General features: G+C 42.3%; 1 protein-coding gene across 5 annotated transcripts in view; it reads right to left on the bottom strand.

The window, feature by feature from the left end:
* STX2 (syntaxin 2) overlaps positions 1–19,812 on the bottom strand; it is a 66,473-nt gene that overhangs the window by 33,994 nt on the left and 12,667 nt on the right. For all 5 annotated transcript variants that reach the window (XM_010813868.4, XM_015475452.3, XM_003587140.5 and 2 more), the window contains exons 3-8: positions 14,970–15,069; positions 6,219–6,293; positions 4,573–4,646; positions 3,779–3,887; positions 2,027–2,100; positions 1,772–1,909 (exon numbers count right to left, since the gene is read on the bottom strand). In XM_010813868.4, coding sequence (XP_010812170.1) covers positions 1,772–1,909; positions 2,027–2,100; positions 3,779–3,887; positions 4,573–4,646; positions 6,219–6,293; positions 14,970–15,069 — 570 coding nt within the window. The remainder of the gene's footprint in view (positions 1–1,771; positions 1,910–2,026; positions 2,101–3,778; positions 3,888–4,572; positions 4,647–6,218; positions 6,294–14,969; positions 15,070–19,812) is intronic.

Below are 19,812 nucleotides of genomic sequence, written 5' to 3'. Positions count from 1 at the left end.
GACTTAGCAGTAGCAGCAGTAGCAGTAGTGACAAAAATACTCAGATTGGTCTAACTGTCTCACTGGTCTCCTTCATGAAAACAAAAGCTGGCAGTAGCCAGACTACCAGTTCTCCTTTTCGGGACCGTGAGTGGCAACGGGCGCCCCCAAATCAGAAAGGAGGGAACCTGCCCCATCCCCACCCCATCTGCAAATTCACAGCACCTCAGCTCCGCACACATTTTTATGGCAAAGTTCCTCAAGCTAAATCTTCCAAAGGCTGCTGGCGATATGGAGGATGAATCTGGTACCCAGATGGACTTCCCAGTGCTCCTTACATAACCCAGGAAACCAGCAAACAGGCCCATCAGAGGACCACTCCTGCCACAACAGATCCTGAATGCAACCTCCATGGGAGGGAGGACATGACTGTGATGTGAATCCCAAGATGCTCTGGTACGAAGGCTTTGCCTTCACAGGGCAATCAGCTGGACTCAATGGCCCATTGACCCATGAGTGACCAAGTGTGAACCTCACACACTTGAAAAGTCTCAGAGGACATTATTCACCATCACAAGAGGGGGGGCAAGCACCCCCACACACCTAACTGGAACCACTGGCTTTATTTTACACTGAATTTTATGTTCTTTTTTTGTGTATGTGTGTGTTCTTTTTTTCTGTTTTTAATTGGAGGAAAACTGCTTAACAATGATGCTTTGGTTTCTGCCGTACAACAATGCGATAATCAGTCATAATTTTATATATATGCGTGTGTGTGTGTGTATCCCCTCCCTCTTGAGTAAATTTTATCTTCTTAAAAAACTGCATTAACTTCTGCAGTCCCTCATAAGGGTCTCCTCATACCTGCCCCCTTCTGCTTGTGGTACTGAACACTGTAGTAAGTATAAGCTTCTATTTATGTCACAGTCTGTCCCCTCTGGTGCTTATTCTTTTATATATTTCTCCAAATTGTTACTCTAATATCTGCTCCTTGTAGAAAACTTGAAAATATATTTTAGAGAAGAAAACGAAAATTCCCATAGTCCCACTGTTGCTATACTGCTTGGAATATTTCTTTCCTTCTGTGAGTACTGTTTCATGTAGCTGACTTTATGCCACACACACTATATACAGGAGTATAAGGGTGTATGCTCCATATATATTTACATTTATACATAGAAGTGTATATACACATATGAAGTGACATGAAGTGTTAAGCTGCTCAGTCATGTCTGACTCTTTGCAACCCCATGGACTGCAGCCCACCTCTGCAGGCTCCTCTGTTCATGGAATTCTCCAGGCAAGAATACTGGAGTGGGTAGCCATTCTCTTCTCCTGGAGATCTTCCTGACCCAGGGAGCAAATCGGAGTCTCCTGCATTGCAGGCAGACTGTTTACCATCTGAGCCAACAGGGAAGCCCCATATATATATATACACACATACACATATACATATAAGGTTTAATATTGCCCTCATGTCAACTTAAATTCCAACACGTACATTTACACATTTCATTCAAAATCTTCCATGAACAAAGTTTATGTTGTCTACCTATGGTTGTCTACTTATGGTTGCTTATCCTATGGACACACCATATCTTAAATCAGTCCTCTACTGTTGAAGATTTAAGGTGCTTCGAGCATTTGAGCCTTACATGGCAGTAACGGTATAATCAGTTTTTGAATTACAAGACTGGATCCAGAATAATGGCTTTCCCAATAGATTGGAGTCAAATATCAGATTTTACAAACCATAGCTCTGTTTCAGAGAAGCAAAGATGCATGTGATTACCTGAGTCTCGACGAACATGGCCATGTCCATGAACATCTCATGTAGCTCACGGATGCTTGTCTCCAGCTTCATGATGTCTTTATGACGGGACTCAATTTCATTGAGAGCCTGTCTAGTAATTTGTGAATCTGATATAATCTTTGAAAAACAAAAACAGAGGAGAAATACTGATGAACTTAAGATCTTTCTAGAGGTTAAAGAAAAAAAATCTGTATAAATACAAACACACAGGCCACACAGCCGCCCGGCACTCACATCTGACGTGAAGATGGAGGGATTCCCACTTTCCAGCATCTCTTCCAGCTCATCATCGGTGGTAGTTTTTCCAGCTAAAATATCAACAAGGGAAAACTCCACTCAGTATGCAGCAGTATTTTTAAATTACCTTTGCATCCATAAGTTAGCAGGTAAAATCTGAGTTGCTAACATTTTAACCAGTGTTTTTCTAACTTTTCCAATATATTTTTTTGGCAAGTGTTAATGATGAGAGAAATTAACATAAGCCCTTTAGAAGTAGGAAGAACTGGAAAACATTCATGAAAAACTTTGTAACTGGAATGACTAATAAACATCCAAGTTTAGTATGGATGAGAAACAACTATAAAAAGAAAATTGATAGATACAAATTTTTTGCATATCAGTTTTCCTAAAAGTTTAACTGGCTTATAGGAAAGGAGGGTAAGCTAGACTTAGCATATGTTAACTGGAATAATAAAGATTGTATAACTGGAATCAGAGGCTCTAATACTTTCTGTATTTTGGTTATTAATATATTTTCTTGAGTTAAATGTATTAATGCTTCATATGAACAAGTTCACAGGATTTTGGAAAAACCCAATTGATAATTCCTATTTTCACACTCTGTGCCACAAAGACAAAATTAAATGAATAAACATCATAATAATTAAAATATAATTTAATGTGAACATTCACAGCAATATTATTCATAATTATCAAAAGTAGAAACCACCCAAATGTCCATCACCTGATGATGTATAAACATGTTAATGTGGTCCATCCACACAACGGAACCTGATCCAACCATAAAAAGAGATGTAATACTGATGTTTGCTGCAGTATGGCTGAACCTTGAAAACCCTGTGCCAAGTGAAAGGGCCAGTCACAAGAGACCATATATTGTATGACTCCATTCATATGGATGCCCAGATGGGCAAATTCATAGACAGAAGAGTAAACTGGTGGGTGCCTAGGGCTCTGGGGATGGACGTACCTGACAACGGGTGCCGAGTTCCCTTTTGGAGGGATTAAAATGGTCTGAAATTGATTGTGCTAATGTACATACTAAAGACTACCGGACTACACACTTTGAGCACCTGTTTACATGGTATGTCAATTACATGTCAACAAAGTCAAAATGTCACTGAATGAGGTTCAAGTTCACAGCTGCTCCCTTCTCTCCAAGCCCACGTGAGATGCAGAGCAGTCCTGGTGGACAGTGCACCCACCCGAGGCTTGTGTCGCAGCTGAGGGACCCTGATCTTTCACAGCGGGGAGTAAGCAAGCCTGCCTGACCTTTGTTCAGCAAGCAAACAGCCTTCTGCCCAGAGGAAGACCTGAGTTCCATCCTCCAAGGCTGCATAGACAAACATCCTAGGAAGAAAGTCTGGAGCAAAAGGGCAGGAAGTGTCTGCTCACCAGACATTCGGAATCATGAGAACCATGGAGACTGTGCCCTGAGATGGGGCAGGAAGTGGTACGGGCACAAAAATTACATGAGGACGGCTGGAAGCTTTCCAGATCCGATCATCACTTTACAGGTAACGGTCATCAGAAAGTAATTTAAAGTCCACTCACTCAGAATCTGAAGGATGTAAGTAAGTAATAGGTTGATTGATTCAATGAAAGGGAAGCTATGAAAGGGCTTTACACTTTACAATACTGATAAAAACAGGGATGAAATTACTTTTTTGATGGTACATACTTTCATGTCAGACTTTAAGGGGAAAAAACACGTTTTTAACAAAAACAGCATGCTCACTGACTCACTTATTTCTAGCTGACGCTGTATACGGCCTTTGCTTCGCTCCCGAAACAGAGTCTGTGCTTCGTTATATTCTGTCATGACTTCCACAAACTTTCGAGATAGCACTGAATGCTGTTACCATAGAAAAAAAATAGACCAATATATAATGGTCATTTCTTCTACTAAAAGAGAAGGCTTTTCACTCACATATAAAAACATTACATTCTATAAATTCAAACTAACGCGCTTACTCCTTCAAATGGGAAATAAGAATAATAGCAGCTTACTGTGCACTGTATAACAGAATCTATGCTAAGAACTTCACATGCTTTGTCTTACTTGATTTTCACAGTAACCCTCCTGTACTGTTACTGTCCCCCACTCTACAGAAGGGATGAAAACCATCACTGCGAGAAGTCAATTAGCGCCTGGGGTCAGGCTGACTGGGGTCAGGCTGGCACTCAAGCAAGGTGTCCCCATAGTCTGAATCCATAATCTTCATTTGTCAAGTAGAGATAAGTGGACTAAATTCCACTTTGCTGTAGCATCAGCCTCTAAAAGATGAGGAGTTCATCATGAACACTAAAATGACTCAGATAATTCTCTGCTCTTCAGAAGAGATTTCTGCTGATGGGCTGAAGAGACTTTTTTTCTTCATCATCTAGAAAGGGAATCTATAAATACTGTCTTTATGCAGAAACGCTGTGAGCATTAATGTGACAGTAAGGATGTAATTATTCTGAATTTTCAAGAAGGAAGTAAAAAGACTTCTTAGTCTTCAACATTGCTTCACACTAGAAAAGGCTGATCATCAAACCTGGGTTCTTCGTATCCGAAGCTCCACAGAAGTTCGGTTTCCACCCTCATCCTGATCAAAACTCTGTTCAATAGCTAGAAGCAAAGAGGAAGAAGTTACATTTTAATCTTAAAAAAAAAATGAAAGGTTTTCAAGCCTAAACTCAAACGTATTTTATCTTTTCAACTCCTAATAAATGTGTGAGTTTTGGTAAGCATCAGTTGTTGATAATGTCACAAAATAAAACCAGATGTTACAGCTTCACATTTCAAAGCAGATAACCTGAATTTGATTCAGTTTGGAGAACTTAACTGTCCATCCACAGGAAATAGAGAGCATAGTGGAACCTGTTGAGTGAAATTAAAGGGGTAAAATCAGTGAAACTCTGCAACAGGGCAACTTCTGATGAACTAATGTCCTGGTTTCTCCAACCAAGAGGGAAACATGCTGGGGGTGGGGAAAGATGGAAGAACCTGACCTGAAAAAAAAACCTTAAGTGACATAACCACCAGTCATAGTGTATGGTCCAAACAAGAAAGTGGAGTCGCTCAGTCGTGTCCAACTCTTTGTGACCCCATGGACTGTATCCTACCAGGCTCCTCCGTCCATGGGATTTTCCAGGCTAGATTACTGGAGTGGATAGCCATTTCCTTCTCCAGGGGATCTTCCCAACCCAGGGATCGAACCCAGGTCTCCTGCATTGTAGACAGACGCTTTACCGTCTGAGGCACCAGGGAAGTCAAACCAAGTCTGGTCCAAACAAGAAAGCCAATTTAAATAAACTGTTGAAGAAAAATTAAAAGATCACTGGGGAAGTGTGAATTCTGACTAGATAGTTTGTAATAAATAATAACAACTAAGGTGACTTAGATATATATATAAGAGCATTGTAGTTGTGTTTGGGGGAGGGGATCCTTGTTTTAGAAATACACACTGAAAACTATATGCTGATGAAGTCCTAGATATCTGCCATTGACTGTGAAACCAGTGGGGTGGGGTGGGGGCCACTGAGACCTGCAGAGCTGATGAGTGTGGACCCTAGGCTTGAGGTGGTAACCCCTTCCCTCCATGTATGTCTGAAATTTTCCATAATAAAGGTTCCCTTTGATCTTCAGATATGTTCTTGATTTGTATGTTATTTTGTAAAAATTAAACACACTGTGTCTTTCTACCACATCAAGAACCACCACATCTGTTTAAGTCCCGCAGGGAGGCCGTGGGCATTATCAGCTGAGCCGAACTGTAGGAAAGGCTCACAGGACCTCACCAGCTACCTGACCATTCAAGAAGAACCTGGCAATTCATGTTGAAGGCTACTTACCTTCTCAAGTATCTACAATTTAGCCCCAAGTGTCATAACAATATAAGAGATAAACAGTTTATAAGCAAGTGCTCACTCCTGTGGAACCTCACTCCAAAATCTAAGCATTAATAGCCTTTAGCTCTAGCTCCTCATGTGTGATCCTTACAGCTGGTAGCTTAATAATTCTATAATAGTGAGGAACTTAAGCAAGGGTCACTATTCCAAGTACATACAAACGATTTATTTTACAGTGGTCACAATCTTAACTTTGAAAATGTAAAAGAATAAAAACTTATAAAGAAGAAAATAATAATACCCACATTCCTACCATCAATGATTATATGTAATTAAAGCTTTAACTCACACTTCAACTTAGTCCTTATTTTATTAGCAGTTTTCTTGATTTCTTTGTTCAGATCTTCAAGCTCTTCCTTTATTTCTATAAATTAGAAATAAAAAAGACATGTGAGTTACAATATCCAACATCAATAATGTCCAACAAATGTAAACGGACAATATTCTTGGTAAATATTCAAGTTTGTTGGGTTTTTCTTTAGAGAAACTGTTGATCGCACCAGTGGTTCTCAGAGGGTGAGTCCTGGACCAGCAGCTTCAGTATCAGGTGAGTGTTTAGCAGAAATGCAAGTTCCTGGGCCCCATCCCTGACCTCCCCATAGGACCCGTCACTGGATGGGCACAGGAATGTGACTGAAGCCCCCCAGGTGATGCTGGTGCACACCCAAGTTTGAGGACAGCTGGTTTATACCAATCAACTGATGAAACAGTGCCCTGAATCCACTGCTAACATCCAGACCTGAAAAAAGAAAGCAGAAATGTAACCATATTCTTGTGGGGAGGGGGAGCCTGCCACGTGTCTGCTTTCTTTCCTGCTATCCTAATCAAAGCAGGCTCCAGGCGGGAGTGTGGATTCCTGCACTGGGGGAACAACCCCAGAGGCCCCACCACTGCATGTGGGGAAGAAACGTCGAGGAAGGTGTCCAAGAGGAAGAGTGCGTGAGCAGGAGGGTCTGCCCTGCTGAGGACACAGAGTCAGGGGAGCAAGCATTCCAAAGCATGGCTCACCTCTCTAGAAAGGAAAGCCCCTGGGTTGGGGGGGGGCATTCAGGACGGAATCACTGGACCTTCCTGCCAACACAGGCATGCAGGGGCTCAAGCATTAATTAGAGAAATAAAAGAGGCATAACTGTACTTAGCCCTTCAAGCTACAGAAGCAGGCCATGAGGTTATACTTGATAAAGGCAGGATTTCAATACACAGAAAAGAAGGCAAAGATGGGAAACATCCTTATCCAGTGGACTAGGTCATTCCAATCAGTTCTCCTGCTGAGAACAATCAGAAGAGTTGGACAAAACATTTTTTAAAAATCTGCTTAAAGGCATCATAAACCTACAAAAGCAGAAAAAGAAGAAGATTCAAAAGAAGGAAACCCAGAGATGTGAGCCCAGTGAATGGAGCGGCTTGACACTGAGGCAGCCAAGGCTTTGAGCAGCTGAGAAAACGCTGAGCTGATACAAGGCCACGCCCCGGGACAAAGGGGAGCCAGGTCCAGAATGCTGGCGCCCCCAGCTGTCCATCAGAAATGTTCAAAAATCATCTCTCAAAAAAAAAAAAAAACTATCCTAGTACTCACACTGTGGCCCCGAGCCTTCAGATACAAAGCCCAGGGCTCAACCAAAAACAACTAGCAAGACCGAGAAAATAAACCCCAGGAAAACAACAGAGCTGTCTAAACAGAGTTATGAGACACAGACCTTCAAATAAGCATGTTCAAAGAGGTAAAAACAAGGTTGAGGGTTTTGTCAGGAAAACAGGACAGGAGAAGAAGGAGCCCAGAGAAATTCTAGGACTGAAAAATATTTTAACCAAAAATAACTCTCCATGAGTTAAGAGAGATTCCCTGATCTGAAAAGTAATCACTAAAGAGAGGTCAGGAGACAAATCAGAAAGATTTCAAAATAAAACACAAGACAAAATGATGAGAACAGAGGGCAAGCGGCATAAAAGATACAGTGAAAAGGTCTAAAACTCATATAATTCAAATCTCAAAATAAGAAATGACAGAAAGGGGAGGAAAGATGACTTATGAAGAGAAAATAGCCAATATTTTTCCAAAACCGCCAGAAAATGTCAACCCACAGATCCAAGAAGCCTTATAAAAACAGTATAAATAAAAAGAAAACCATATCTGGAAACATGAACACAGCATTGATAAATCCTAAGGCTAAAAATCAAATCTCTTATAAGCTATAATTAGATAGCTGACAAAAAAAAAGACATTGAAAATTTATTTTCAAATTTTCAAAGTGGTGAAAGAAAACAATTTACGAACTAGACTCCTATGCTCACTGAAAATATCCTTGAAGAACGAAATCAAGTAAGGACAATTTCAGACAATGGCATAACCCTAGTAAAAGAAAGAACAGTAGTTTTTAGAAAGAAAAAAAAATCTCTGATGAAAGTTTAAAGATACAGAATAATGAGGAGCACTGGTACAGGTAAATATGTGCGTAGCTCCAAATCCGCATTAATTGTATAAAATAAAAATATACATTATTTTTATCTAGTACAGTACACATATATGATGATGATGATAGCAGTAAGAAGGGACAGAGTTAAAGGTTCCTCCTAAGGTCCTCCTATTACTTGAAAGTAGTAAAAACATAAATTTATATTAGATTTCAACAAGTCAAGGATGCATACCACAATCTATAGGACAACAAATAAAACAACAGCAAACAGAATATAGGAAAGAGCTAAGGAGGCAGGATAAGATTCTTAAAAACCAATCCAAAAGACAGCATGGAGAGAGAGAAAAAGTAACAGAAGAAGCAAGGAAAATATAAAGCAAACAAGATCATGAATGTTAGCCCCAATGTATCAGTAATCCCAGTAAACAAATAGACTACAAGAGTTAATGACAGACAAAAAAAATGATCAAAGGGGCCAAGAAGACAAAACCCAACTCTATTTTATATACAAAAGATGAGAGAAACATCTAAAATATAAGGATACAGAAAGATAAAAAGAAAATGATGGGCAAATATCCATCATGCACACACTATCAGAGAAACTGGTCGAGCTCCGTTGGCTGATATCTGGCCATGGCCAGGAAGGCACAGCGCTTCACTAGAGCAGAGAGGGGCCTTTCACGCGGGAAAAGGCTCAATGTGCCACCAAGACAGGACAATTCCAAAGGCATTTGTGTCCAGGGCTTTAATTGCCTTGCTGTCTAGAAAGGACCCTGGAAAGAGCGGAAAACAGCTAAAGGATATCAACTCAACAATTCTTGACTGAAAATGTGGACTGTGGATTCGATAGCATTTCATCCACATTAAATATTCTACACTAGATAATTATACTGTCTGTTTATAAGAAAATATTCTTAGGAGTTAAATGCTGGAGTAATTAGGGGTAGATGGTCACAAAGTGCGCAACTCACTCTAAAATGAGTCAGCAAAAATAACATGTGTATACACATGTGCAATATGTGTATTTATATGCACTCACATGTACACAAATATACACACACACACACACAGATAAAGCAAATGTGGTGAAATGGTAACAACTGGTGAAGCTAGGTGAAAGAAATGTGAGTTTTCACTGCACCAAAACTGCAACTTGCACACAGATTTGAAAAGTTTCAAACTAAAAATGGGCTTCCCTTGTGGCGCAGCTGATCAAGAATCCGTCTGCAATGCGGGAGACCTGGGTTCGATCCCTGGGTTGGGAGGATCCCCTGGAGAAGAGGAAGGCTACCCACTCCAGTATTCTTGCTTAGAGAATTCTATGGACTATATGGGTCTCAAGAGCCATACTAATGAAAAGAACATTCCATGGGATGAGTCCCTTGACACAGCACAATGTTTCCAGGACTGCTGGCCCGGGAGACAAGCTACCAGGTACTCAGGGACACACAGGTGGGTCAGGATGCCCAGGCCAAGTGGGGTGTAACCATGAAACCCTAATGGACGCTTGGTGAGCCTGTGGCCCCATTTCAGAACAGCAGCGGGACAGGAGAGCCGGCTTACAGGTCAGGGTGCTTGAAACCACACTAACTGCCCATCCTCCCAATCCGCAACATCCTCAGCTCCCAGACACACCCGAGGAGAGCACCCGCCTCCCAAGGCCATTCAAAGCATAAACGAGCCGCCACCTGTCCAGTGCTCAGCAGTCCCTGCCGCTCAATACAGCAGCAGGTCTAAGGTCATAGACCACTGTGACAGCATAGCAACGCGAGATCCCTGCACTGACCCTCACACACTGCGAGGGAGGCACCTGTCAACAGTGAAGGGCTGCCATCTCACCCAAGGCATGTGGTCCCAAAACACTGCTCCCACATAAACACCAAAAGTGAAAATGCTACTGCTAGGCAGCCATTAAGAAAAGGGTGCTGTAGGGACTTGCCTGGCGGTCCAGTGACTAACACTGCGCACTCCCAATGTAGGGGGCACAGGTTCAAATCCCGGCCAAGAAGCTGGAATCCTGCAGGTGGTATGGCCAAAAAAAAAAGGCAGGTGGGCCTGTAACTGTACATTCATCAGCAAAAAGAGCATGCTGTAAGACAACAAGCACTGTGTGACCCAAATTCTACACTTTTTAGACATTATTTGTTTTTAATACATGTTTTTGCTAGAAAAATATATACCAAAACATTAATATACATATATATATATATATATATATACACACCAATGGACAAAATTATGAGTGTTTTTTTTTCTCTTCCTTTCTGCTTTCTTCCAAAATGAGCACAACAAGCACATACTGGCTTTGGTAACACAAAGCAGGTGAACTTTAAAAGATGAAGAGGCTGGGGTGGGGGAGGGGAGCTGGCCAACAGGGTCAGAGGCTAAGGAGGGAGCACAAGGGCCAGGGCGGGGCCCGCAGCAGGATGGGGGGTGAGCGGGGAGAGACCACTCTTTCAAGAAAGAAAGAGCCACTAGAGGGTCAGGCAGGGCTGTGGGGAAGGTGTGGTTGTAAGGGGGGAAAATGGACAGCCTTCTGGCTGACAAGAAGCAGGAAAAAACACCCAGAGGAGGGTTCAAGGTCACACACCACAGTCTACCCTTAAAAGGGAGACACATGCCTCTTACTCTGAAACAGAAGCAAGGATGGGATGGAAACGAGGAGATGACGAAGAAACACAAGGACAGCAGCAGTTGGCATTTTATAGGAAGATCGGTGATCTGTCCAAGGCCAACAGTGAATTCATGGTGCAACTGGAGTTCGAACCCACAGCTCGCCTGAGCAGAGGCTGCTACACTGAGGCGGGTGAGCAGTGATGGCCACGTAGTTCTCAAGAGCCTGAAACACGTACTGAGGGCACCACTCCAGCAGAAGAGGTGAGGAGGACAGGGAATGAGAGATGGGATGCAATGAGGACGCAACTGCTCAGAGAGAGGCCAACCCAGAAGACAGTGGGCTGGAAAAGAAGGAAAGATGAAGTGTCAGCAACAGGTGCGACTGTTTAGGAGGTCCACACCTAAAATGGGCTGAGGAGAGGGACTATGACTCCCGATTAAAGGAACCACAAGCCCCGTCACTGATGAAGAAAATCCCCACCCTTCTCTGATGGTCCTGTCAGTCATAATCCTATCACCAGTAGGAACCAAAAAGTTGAATCCTGTACATTTATTTCAGAGTTCTGCCAGGTGGATCCATATTTTGGAGAGCCTGAAACTTACACATTTTCAATGACCTTCTTTCAAAAAAAAAAAATACATAAGTGTAAGGTCAATAAAGACAAGTGCAAGTAAAGGTGCCCTCTGTTAGCTTTGTAGCAAACCTTCCTCTGGGATCTTGTTACTGAGGTTAATGAAACGGCCTGGCCACCCAGCCAACTCTGCATCGGAAGCAGAAGCTAATGGGCCAGGGCCGGGTAGCGCCACCTGGTGGCCACATGCTCTGGACTCCTGCATGTCCACCCAGGAGCCTGGGCAGCGAAGGCCCTGAGGAGCTAGAGCTCCGATTTGCACCCTCCCCTTCCCCCTGCACGGACAAAGGGCAGGGGACGGCAGCCCACTGCCCTCTGCAGCACCTGGGGCACTCCCTAGAGCCCAGCAGCATGGGGCAGGAGCCACTACATCTATCTTACAGAGACCAACTAAGGAAGCAGTGAGACACTACTTCCTACGCTCTGGTTCACATCTGTTGTGAAACTAAAAGCAACAGTTTTCTTCAGAGACCAAAGGGACGGCTGTGAAGCACTAGAGCTCTAAATTTACTCAAACAATTGTTGTGCCTACTATTACTGGGGAGCAAAGTTTTTTGGAGGTAAATTTCTCAAAAGAAAAAATATACGAGCACGTATTCAAATCTTCACCAAGAATTAAGCAATATGTTAATAACTGTTACATAAAAAGTCCTGTGGGCAAATGTGTTTGTGAAATACTTCACTAAGCAAAGTTAAGCAGGTTTCTTCATCACAGGACTTCTCAGGGCCTTTATTGCTCTAAGTACACTGAAATCATCCAAGTGGGGATATGCTGTGAAGATGACCCCAAATGTATCCGGCCATAGAACTCCCGTTTAATACAACAGCTGCTGAGAGTCAAGCTTCTGGGAAACATTTTTCTAAATCATGAGACAGGGCATCTGCAGACATACAAAGCATTATTTTACAAGACACACATAATCTTCAAAATGAGTAAAAGAGTTCTTTTTCAATTTAAAATCAAGTTATTTTTTAAGAGTGAGGCCACATCAAATAACCTTCTAACAAAGTTGCTTTCAACTTTCCTCTGAGACTGAGAATAACATGTTCCCATCACCACTTCCATTCAATGCTGTATAGAAGGTCAGTAAAAAAAGTCAACTGAAAATAAAAAGCCTAAGAACGGAGGGACAACTGTCATTATTCACAGATAACATGACTGGCTATAGAGACAATCCAAAGGGATCCACAGAGAAATTATTTAAAATAATTGACTGGGCCAGAGAGTGAGATAAAAGCTCAACATACAAAACCTACTGTGTTTCTATATATGGAAACAAGTAGAAAACAAAATTTATAGCAGATACCATTCACATCAAGATCAAAAGCATCGACTGCCATGAAAGGTGTGTGAGACCTCTACACAGAGCCCTACATACATCACTGGGAGCAAGCAAGAAGATGTAAGCAGAGGGATGAACCATTTCCAAGGATTAAAAGACTCAATATGGTAAAGGTATCAGTTATTCCCCCAAAAGACATATGGATTCCAATTAACAGTATTCTGGCCTATCCAGATCTATTTACCTTTTAAAGTTTTCAAAATTTATCACTGCAGCTCAAGGAAATACTTCCTTAAAACTGCCAACACTGTGATGTTCAGTTCATTTTAAAACACTTGTTCACATGCTGCCCTCCACAGACACTAAGAACAGTACACTCCACACAAAAGCCTTTGCTGAAGACGTAAAACTACCTGTTTTCATCTTTAAAACTGCCCCATCCTGCTCTATTGTTTTCCAGATCAACCTCTCGTTAACTTTCATCTAAACACAAAATTCTATCACTACTGTTTAGCTGTGAACATAGCATGGCTCTACTCATCTCACACGCTAGTAAAGTAATGCTCAAAATTCTCCAAGCAAGGCTTCAGCAACACGTGAACCTTTTAGAAAAGGCAGAGGAACCAGAGACCAAATTGCCAACATCTGCTGGATCATCGAAAAAGCAAGAGAGTTCCAGAAAAACATCTATTTCCGCTTTATTGACTATGCCAAAGCCTTTGACTGTGTGGATCTCTATAAACTGTGGAAAAGTCTGAAAGAGATGGGACTACCAGACCACCTGACCTGCCTCTTGAGAAACCTATATGCAGGTCAGGAAGCAACAGTTAGAACTGGACATGGAACAACAGACTGGTTCCAAATAGGAAAATGAGTACATCAAGGCTGTATATTGTTACCCTGCTTATTTAACTTCTATGCAGAGTACATCATGAGAAACACTGGGCTGGAAGAAGCACAAGCTGAAATCAAGATTGCCGGGAGAAATATCAATAACCTCAGATATGCAGATGACACCACCCTTATGGCAGAAAGTGAAGAGGAACTAAAAAGCCTCTTGATGAAAGTGAAAGAGGAGAGTGAAAAAGTTGGCTTAAAGATCAACATTCAGGAAATGAAGATCATGGCACCTGGTCCCATCACTTCATGAGAAATAGATGGGGAAACAGTGGAAACAATGTCAGACTTTATTTTTCTGGGCTCCAAAATCACTGCAGATGGTGACTGCAGCCATGAAATTAAAAGATGCTTACTCCTTGGAAGGAAAGTTATGACCAACCTAGATAGCATATTCAAAAGCAGAGACATTACTTTGTCAACAAAGGTCTGTCTAGTCAAGGCTATGGTTTTTCCAGGGGTCATGTATGGATGTGAGAGTTGGACTGTGAAGAAAGCTGAGCACCAAAGAATTGATGCTTTTGAACTGTGGTGTTGGAGAAGCCTCTTGAGAGTCCCTTGGACTGCAAGGAGATCCAACCAGTCCATTCTAAAGATCAGTCCTGGGTGTTCATTAGAAGGACTGATGCTGAAGCTGAAACTCCAATACTATGGCCACCTCATGTGAAGAGCTGACTCATTGGAAAAGACCCTGATGCTGGGAGGGATTGGGGGCAGGAGGAGAAGGGGACAACAGAGGATGAGATGGCTGGATGGCATCAATGACTCGATGGACATGAGTTTGGGTAAACTCAGGGAGTTGGTGATGGACAGGGAGGCCTGGCGTGCTGTGATTCATGCGGTCGCAAAGAGTCAGACATGACTGAGCGACTGAACTGAACTGAAGACCCCATCAATCACTGATGTGGTCCCAGAGTCCTGCGAAGTCATGTCCGTGTATTCTCATGGCTGTCATGCATCAGTTGTCCTCACCCAGGCTGAAGAGCAGATCCCATGGAAGCTGTAAAAAAAAAACCACACCGAGGCCTTGGCTTGCCCAGACCAGACATGAGAATGCAGAGGGTGGACTGCCAGCCTCCAGCACTTTTTACAGGCTTCCAGCTTAAGCTCACAGTTCCCGGGCTGAGGCTGTGTTATGGACAGCAAGACAGGCAGATCAGACAGACAGACAGACTTCTTTTTAAAACCAACGACTTACTTCCTTCTGGGTTTGGTGCAGAAAGAATGATGCTGTGGTTTTTCTTCACTTCTTCGACATACTGAGCTATTTTCGCTATACTGTTTCTGATCTCCTCGACCTAGGAGAGAGAGAAAAAGTCATCACCACTGTGGCAAATTCAGGTTTGCTTTTCATTACCTAAAGAGGGAAGGATAAAAGAGGGAAATAAGTGAATAAGTACCACATAAAGAAATAATAACCTTTCCCCACTCAACTTAAAAAAAATAAAGAGAAATGATTTATGTATGTATATGGCTGAGTCACTTTGCTGTCCACCTAAAACAAGCACAACATTGTTAATCATCTACACTCCTATATATATATATAGAATAAAATATTTTAAAAAGTAAAATATATAAAATTAAAAAGTTTCAAAATAAAGGGAAATAAGGCAGCATCAATCCCCAGGAAAACCTAGTTGGCTATAAGAAGTTTTATAATCACGACCCAGTATTAGCACAGACAGTGGCAGCTGTTATAAAAGCACCTGCTCTGAGCACCAGTTCTCTGTGCAGTCAAGAAGGGAACTCACTCGGTAGGCCAGGCCAGCGATAACATTCTCATGTGGGGAGGCATGGACAGCTGGTAAGACCCAGCCTTCTTAGTCATTATTTTTTGCCTCTGATTATCTGAAGTATTCAACACTTGCTTCAAAATGTAATGTACTCATTACAAAGATTTGTCCAGATGGATTCTTAACAAGGGTGGCAGCATGAATACTGTTCCCCCAAAATGTCCAGGCCCTAACCCCTGTGACCTCTGATGGTTACCTTATATGGCAAAAGAAAGTGCAGATGTGACCTAAACAAAGGATCCTGAGATGGGGAGACGGACAATCCTGGATCCTCCAGGTGGACCCCCAACATCATCTCAAGTGTACTTGTAAGGGAGAACAGAGGACGATGTGGCTACAGAAGAAGGCCACGCGACCCAGTGAAGCAAGATGCTGTGCTGCTGGCCTGGAAGAAGGTGGGGTGGCCGAGGGGAGAGGACGGGGACACAGCTCGGGAGCAGGAGAGGCAGGGTCTCCAGGGAGCCTCCCAGGAGCGCATGCGATCCTGCTGACACCACGGTTCATCCCAGTGGAACCAGGGTGGACTTCTTGCCTTCAGAAATAATGAGGATAAATCTGAGCTGTTTCAAGCCACGGAATGTGTGTAGCCCCAGGAAACTAAGCACAATTTCTATACTTAAAACCTCAGGGAGACTTCCCTGGCAGTCCAGTGGTTAAGACTCCCCCTTCCAATGAAGAAGTGTTTCGATCCCTGGTCAGGGAGCTGCCTCATGGCCAAAAAACCAAAACATAAAACAGAAATGATATTGTAACAAATTCAATAAAGACTTAAAAAATGGTCATATAAAATATATATACATATATATATATATATATCTTTAAAAAAAAATTAGGAAAATCCTGCTGCTGCTGCTGCTGCTGCTAAGTCGCTTCAGTCGTGTCCGACTCTGTGCGACCCCATAGACGGCAGCCCACCAGGCTCCCCCGTCCCTGGGATTCTCCAGGCAAGAACACTGGAGTGGGTTGCCATGTCCTTCTCCAATGCACGGAAGTGAAAACTGAAAGTGAAATCGCTCAGTTGTGCCCAACTCTTAGCGACCCCATGGACTGCAACCCACCAGGCTCCTCTGTCCATGGAATTTTCCAGGCAAGAGTACTGGAGTGGGCTGCCATTGCCTTCCAAGGAAAATCCTAAAGCCCAGCAAAAGGAGGCTTGTTAGGTTACATTATGGAACTATAACAAAAGACATAAAAAGATACTCAGGATATATTACATATATTACCCAGTTAAAATCACAGGGGGAAAAAATACCTATGAGTTGCAGAATACTGTATATACGTGTTAACAGTGATGAAAAATGCCAAAACAAACAGATTAATGGGCAGATGTTAACATTTACAGGAAGAAACACTGGGATGTCTCAAAACGAAACTTAAAAAAGGACCCCTCTCGAGGTGAGAGGTGAGAAGACAAGCAGATGAAGATGGGGGTAGGGTGAGGCCTCTCCTAGGAGTGTGTCCTCTCTCATCATCCTGATTTCTGAGCAATGGGGATGTACCTCTCTGTGGAGAGGTGAGATGTCTGCTTTGGCTCAGGTAGGCTGCAGCTCCTTCCGATCTAAGTACCACAGCGGAGATACACCTTTGCTGCTGCTGCTGCTGCTAAGTCGCTTCAGTCGTGTCCGACTCTGTGAGACCCCAGAGACGGCAGCCCACCAGGCTTCCCATCCCTGGGATTCTCCAGGCAAGAATACTGGAGTGGGTTGCCATTTCCTTCTCCAATGCATGAAAAAGAAAAGTGAAAGGGAATTCGCTCAGTTGTGTCTGACTCTAGCGACCCCATGGACTGCAGCCTACCAGGCTCCTCCGTCCATGGGATTTTCTAGGCAAAAGCACTGGAGTGGGGTGCCATTGCCTTCTCTGATACATCTTTAACATGTAAGAATTCTCTTACTACAGTCATCACAAACCCACGACATGCTGTGGTGGACGTCCACATCTTAATCCTCTGCACGTGACCTTACAGGGCAAAAGGCGCTTGGCAGGTGTGGTTAGTTAAGGGTCGAGACGGGCGATTATCCTGGATTATCTGAATATCCAAAGTAACCAAAAGAGTCCTTAAAAAACAGAAGCAATGGGATCAAATTTAGAAACAAGCAGAGATGTGCTTTAGATGGAGGAACGGGCCACGAGCCAAGAATGAAGGAGATTCCAGAAGCTGGAACAGCAAGAACGCAGATATTCCCTCGAGCCTATAGGAGGACATAACCCTGCAAGCACCCTGACGTGTGCTCCAGCTCGTTCCAGACTTCTGACCTCTGGAACTGTGAGACGATAAATGCATGCTCTGTTAAAACTACTGTATTCGTGGCCATTTGTTACTGCAGCAGCAGGACACTAAAAATACATGTTAACATAAATAATGTATTTTTATGGAAAAAAGTAGTATTTTCCCCCAAAATCAGTGACAGTAAGAGCAGTGATTTACATTTCTCTGCAAATCTAGCTTCTAGCTTAACGGAAGGCACCTTGATTCTGATGCCTGTTTCTGTGTTCAGTCTGTTGTGATGTCGCCTCTGAAAACTGCCCCCACCCCCATGGTCATTCATGACAGAGGGAGAGGAAACAGGTGAACATCTTCGTATTGTAATGAAAATTGTTTCAGCTACACAAACTCCTTCGAAGGGTCTCAGGGATCCCAGGGACACTGGGTCCAAGCCTCACAGCACATTTTGAAAAGTTGCATATTAGAGGACAGTCTGACACAGAATTCTGCTTTCATAGAGCAGTGAAGGGCTATTTCATTAGTCCTGAGTGTTATTTCCATCTATACATGATTTCTACAGAACTTCACATACTTTTAATTTTATTAATCAGGTAAAAACCACACACAAAATTACAACAGAACCTTTTTAAATTTTTGTTACTTTATCACACAAGCTTAAGCACAAATGATTTTGCGGGTTTAGTGCACAGATTTACATTTCAGTTAGCCATCTTTAAAGCACCATTTCTGAAGTAAAGTCAGTGAGACACATCTGTCACAAAGTAGAAAAGATACTCCTTTGCCTCTTGGAAAGTTCTACACACACCAACATTATCTGTGCAGCAGAAGCACCAGTGTGGCCCAAAAAGAAAAGGAAACTGCTGAGCCACCAACTCGGTACCAGGAGGGAAGTGCCATTCTCACGGTGGCGCCAGGCCCGTTTACGCCTATGAATTACACCACATGGGCTCTCTCGGACAGCCACAAGCTACTTTCACAAAAAGGGGATCTCCTGGCCGCCTATTACAACATTATTTTAGTTTCAACCAACACTGGTCATGTGCAAAATTCCTATCTTTTGCAATATTCTATGTGATGCTTAAGACCTAAATGTCATTTTCTAAAGAAAGAGCTTGTATTAACAAACATCATTTGCTTCTCTATTTGTTTCAGAAGTCATTTCAGGATGTCCCTGGCGGTCCAGTGGTTACGACCTCAGGCTTCCACTGCAGCGCACACAGGTTCAGTCCCTAGCTGGGGACTAAGATCCCACACGCAGCACGGCACAGCCAAAAAAAAAGTCATTTCACAGAAGTCAACTGCAAAATAAGTCAACTATTTAACAAATGAAACTGGAACTTAAGTTAGAATCAATGGCTCTCAAACCTCCCTCACACCACTCACCCGTTTTTGTATGCGTCTCTAACACCTGCAGCCAAAATGGATTAGTGCTGTTACTACAGCTCAATGACACAGCGATTATAATTCTTCTATGAAATACATCATTTACTGCTAAAATATTCTTAAAATAAAAAATATGAAAAAAAAAATATGGGTTTTTCTGGAGAACTGATATGGAAGGACTAAGCATCTAGGTAAAAGGGGTAAAATCAGAGAAATAATGATTTTACAAAGTGGGCAGGTAAACTAATCAGGATGAAAAGCATCTTGTTTGCAAAGTGAAATCCAGAAATCCAGTAACTTAACTCCAGTAAAGTAAGCCCTATAGATAATGATTTAATTTCATGTTTTTTTCAATTAGAAAAGACTAGGAACTAACATAAATATATTTGAAACCCAATGAACTACGTATTCAATAAATTCTGGCTAGAAAGTTGGTAACTTGTAATACATTTTTAATTAACATATTACATATTTTCAAATGCATGTATTGATCCATGTATCTTCCAGTTTACACTGCCAACAGATTTAAGAATCAACTCAAACTCAGACTAGATTCAGCATAATCAAAACAAGTCCTTGCAAATGAAGTTTTCATTGTTAAAAAGTTATACTGACCATGTTTCTTTTCTTAATGCTTA

This window comes from Bos taurus, chromosome 17 (assembly GCF_002263795.3).
Source record: "Bos taurus isolate L1 Dominette 01449 registration number 42190680 breed Hereford chromosome 17, ARS-UCD2.0, whole genome shotgun sequence".
Lineage (NCBI taxonomy): Eukaryota > Metazoa > Chordata > Mammalia > Artiodactyla > Bovidae > Bos > Bos taurus.
Note: the sequence above shows the minus strand (reverse complement) of the source record. Positions and strands in the feature narration are given on the sequence as shown.